General features: G+C 46.0%; 1 protein-coding gene across 1 annotated transcript in view; it reads left to right on the top strand.

Moving 5' to 3' along the window:
* GLE1 (GLE1 RNA export mediator) overlaps nt 1-1,921 on the top strand; it is a 44,217-nt gene that overhangs the window by 38,927 nt on the left and 3,369 nt on the right. The window contains exon 13 of the mRNA XM_011931451.1: nt 339-477. Coding sequence (XP_011786841.1) covers nt 339-477 — 139 coding nt within the window. The remainder of the gene's footprint in view (nt 1-338; nt 478-1,921) is intronic.

Here is a 1,921-nt window from a genome sequence, read left to right as displayed (position 1 = left end):
ATTAGCTGAGCATGGTGGTGTGTGCATGCCTGTAGTCCCAGCTACTTGGGAGACTGAGGTGGAAGAATCACTTGAGCCCAAGAGGTGAATGAAGGCTGCAGTGATCCATGATCGCACTATAGCACTCCAACCTGGATGATAAAATGAGACCCTGTCTCAAAAATATAAAAGAAAAACATAATTTGTTTAGTTTGTGTTATTTCTGCCCTGTGGCAGGTGCTAGGTAGGGTTGGATGATCTGGGGTTCATTTCCACTTGGTGATGGCTGGATGATACATTGGGAGTTTAGATTTATAAACAAAAGGAGATCAATGATAACCAAACCTCTCTCCTCCCAGATTCACCCTCATGGCTTAAATCATGGATGGCGCTGGTTGGCCCAGATCTTAAACATGGAGCCCTTGTCAGATGTGACAGCCACCCTCCTCTTTGACTTCCTGGAGGTACGTAACTCAGTTATCACACAAGAGAAGGCCAGTGATTGAGGTAGCCTTGATCCACTGGGTGACATGAATGGGGAAACAGCATAGCAATTGGGCCTGACAGTAAAACAGCATGATGTTCCAGTGTCATACATTTTTCCCAAGCTGTAAACCAACCTTGCTTTCACTTTTACTCCATACTATATTTACTGGCTTCTCTGGATTTTTTTCATTATAAAGAACAGAAAATTGTACATTCTAGCAAAAGTGGAAAGAGGAATTTGTTTTAGGGATATAGAAGTGACTCCCAGACCAGGTGCAGTGGATCACATCTGTAATTCCAGCACTTTGGGAGACCAAGGTGGGCGGATCACATGGGATTAGGAGTTCAAGCCCAGCCTGGTCAGCATATTGAAACCCTGTCTGTACTAAAAATACAAAAAAAAAGGCTGGGCACGGTGGCTCATGTCTTTAATCCTAGCACTTTGGGAGGCTGAGGCAGGTGGATTACCTGAAGTCACGAGTTCGAGACCAGCCTGTCCAACATGGTGAAATCCCATCTCTTAATAAAAATACAAAAATCAGCTGGGCGTGGTAGCACATGCCTGTAATCCCAGCTACTAGAGGGGCTGAGGCAGCAGAACTGCTTGAACAGGATCTTACTCTATCACCCAGGCTGGAGTGCAGTAGTGCGATCATACCTCACTGTAGCCTCAAACTCCTGGGCTCAAGCGATCCTCCCATCTTACCCTGCCAACGTGTTGAGATTACAGAAGTGAGCCATTGCACTCAGCCAAGAAGATACTTCTTATAGAAGAAAGGCTTGGGGTACATGCCATAACAAATGTGGAACCATTTTACCTATAGTGCCAATAGTTCCTAGTTACCTTAATAGCTCCCGAAGTCAGCCAGGTGCAGTGGCTGACAGCTTTTGGGAGGCCAAGGCAGGTGGATCACTTGAGCTCTGGAGTTCAAGAGCAGCCAGGGCAACATGGTGAAACCCTATGTCTACAAAAAAAGTACAAAAATTAGCTGGGTATGGTGGTGTGTGCCTGTGGTCCCAGCTACTGGGGAGGCTGAGGTTGGAGGATCACCTGAGCCCAGGGAGGTTGAGGCTGCAGTGAGCTGTGATCATGCCAATGTCCTCTAGCCTGGGTGACACAGTGAGACCCTATTAAAAAATAATAATAAAAAGCTCCTGAAGTCACCATACATGAACAATGATCCTGTATCATTTGAGAACACAAGTGATATTCTGTATACTCTCCTTACTAAGTTTGGGAGGTATACCATATGTTTAGGAAGCCTTCCATTCATTAGAGGAAAAGAAGAGTAGTTTGTTAAGACCTGATTGGTTAAATGGAGGTATTGCCATATAAAGAGAAATGCTTTAGAAGAAAGTTGGGTGTTGTCGGCCGGGCGCGGTGGCTCAAGCCTGTAATCCCAGCACTTTGGGAGGCCGAGACGGGCGGATCACGAGGTCAGGAGATCGAGACCAT

This window comes from Colobus angolensis, unplaced genomic scaffold (assembly GCF_000951035.1).
Source record: "Colobus angolensis palliatus isolate OR3802 unplaced genomic scaffold, Cang.pa_1.0 Scaffold9, whole genome shotgun sequence".
Taxonomy (NCBI): domain Eukaryota; kingdom Metazoa; phylum Chordata; class Mammalia; order Primates; family Cercopithecidae; genus Colobus; species Colobus angolensis.
This window is presented reverse-complemented; position numbering and strand designations above follow the sequence as displayed.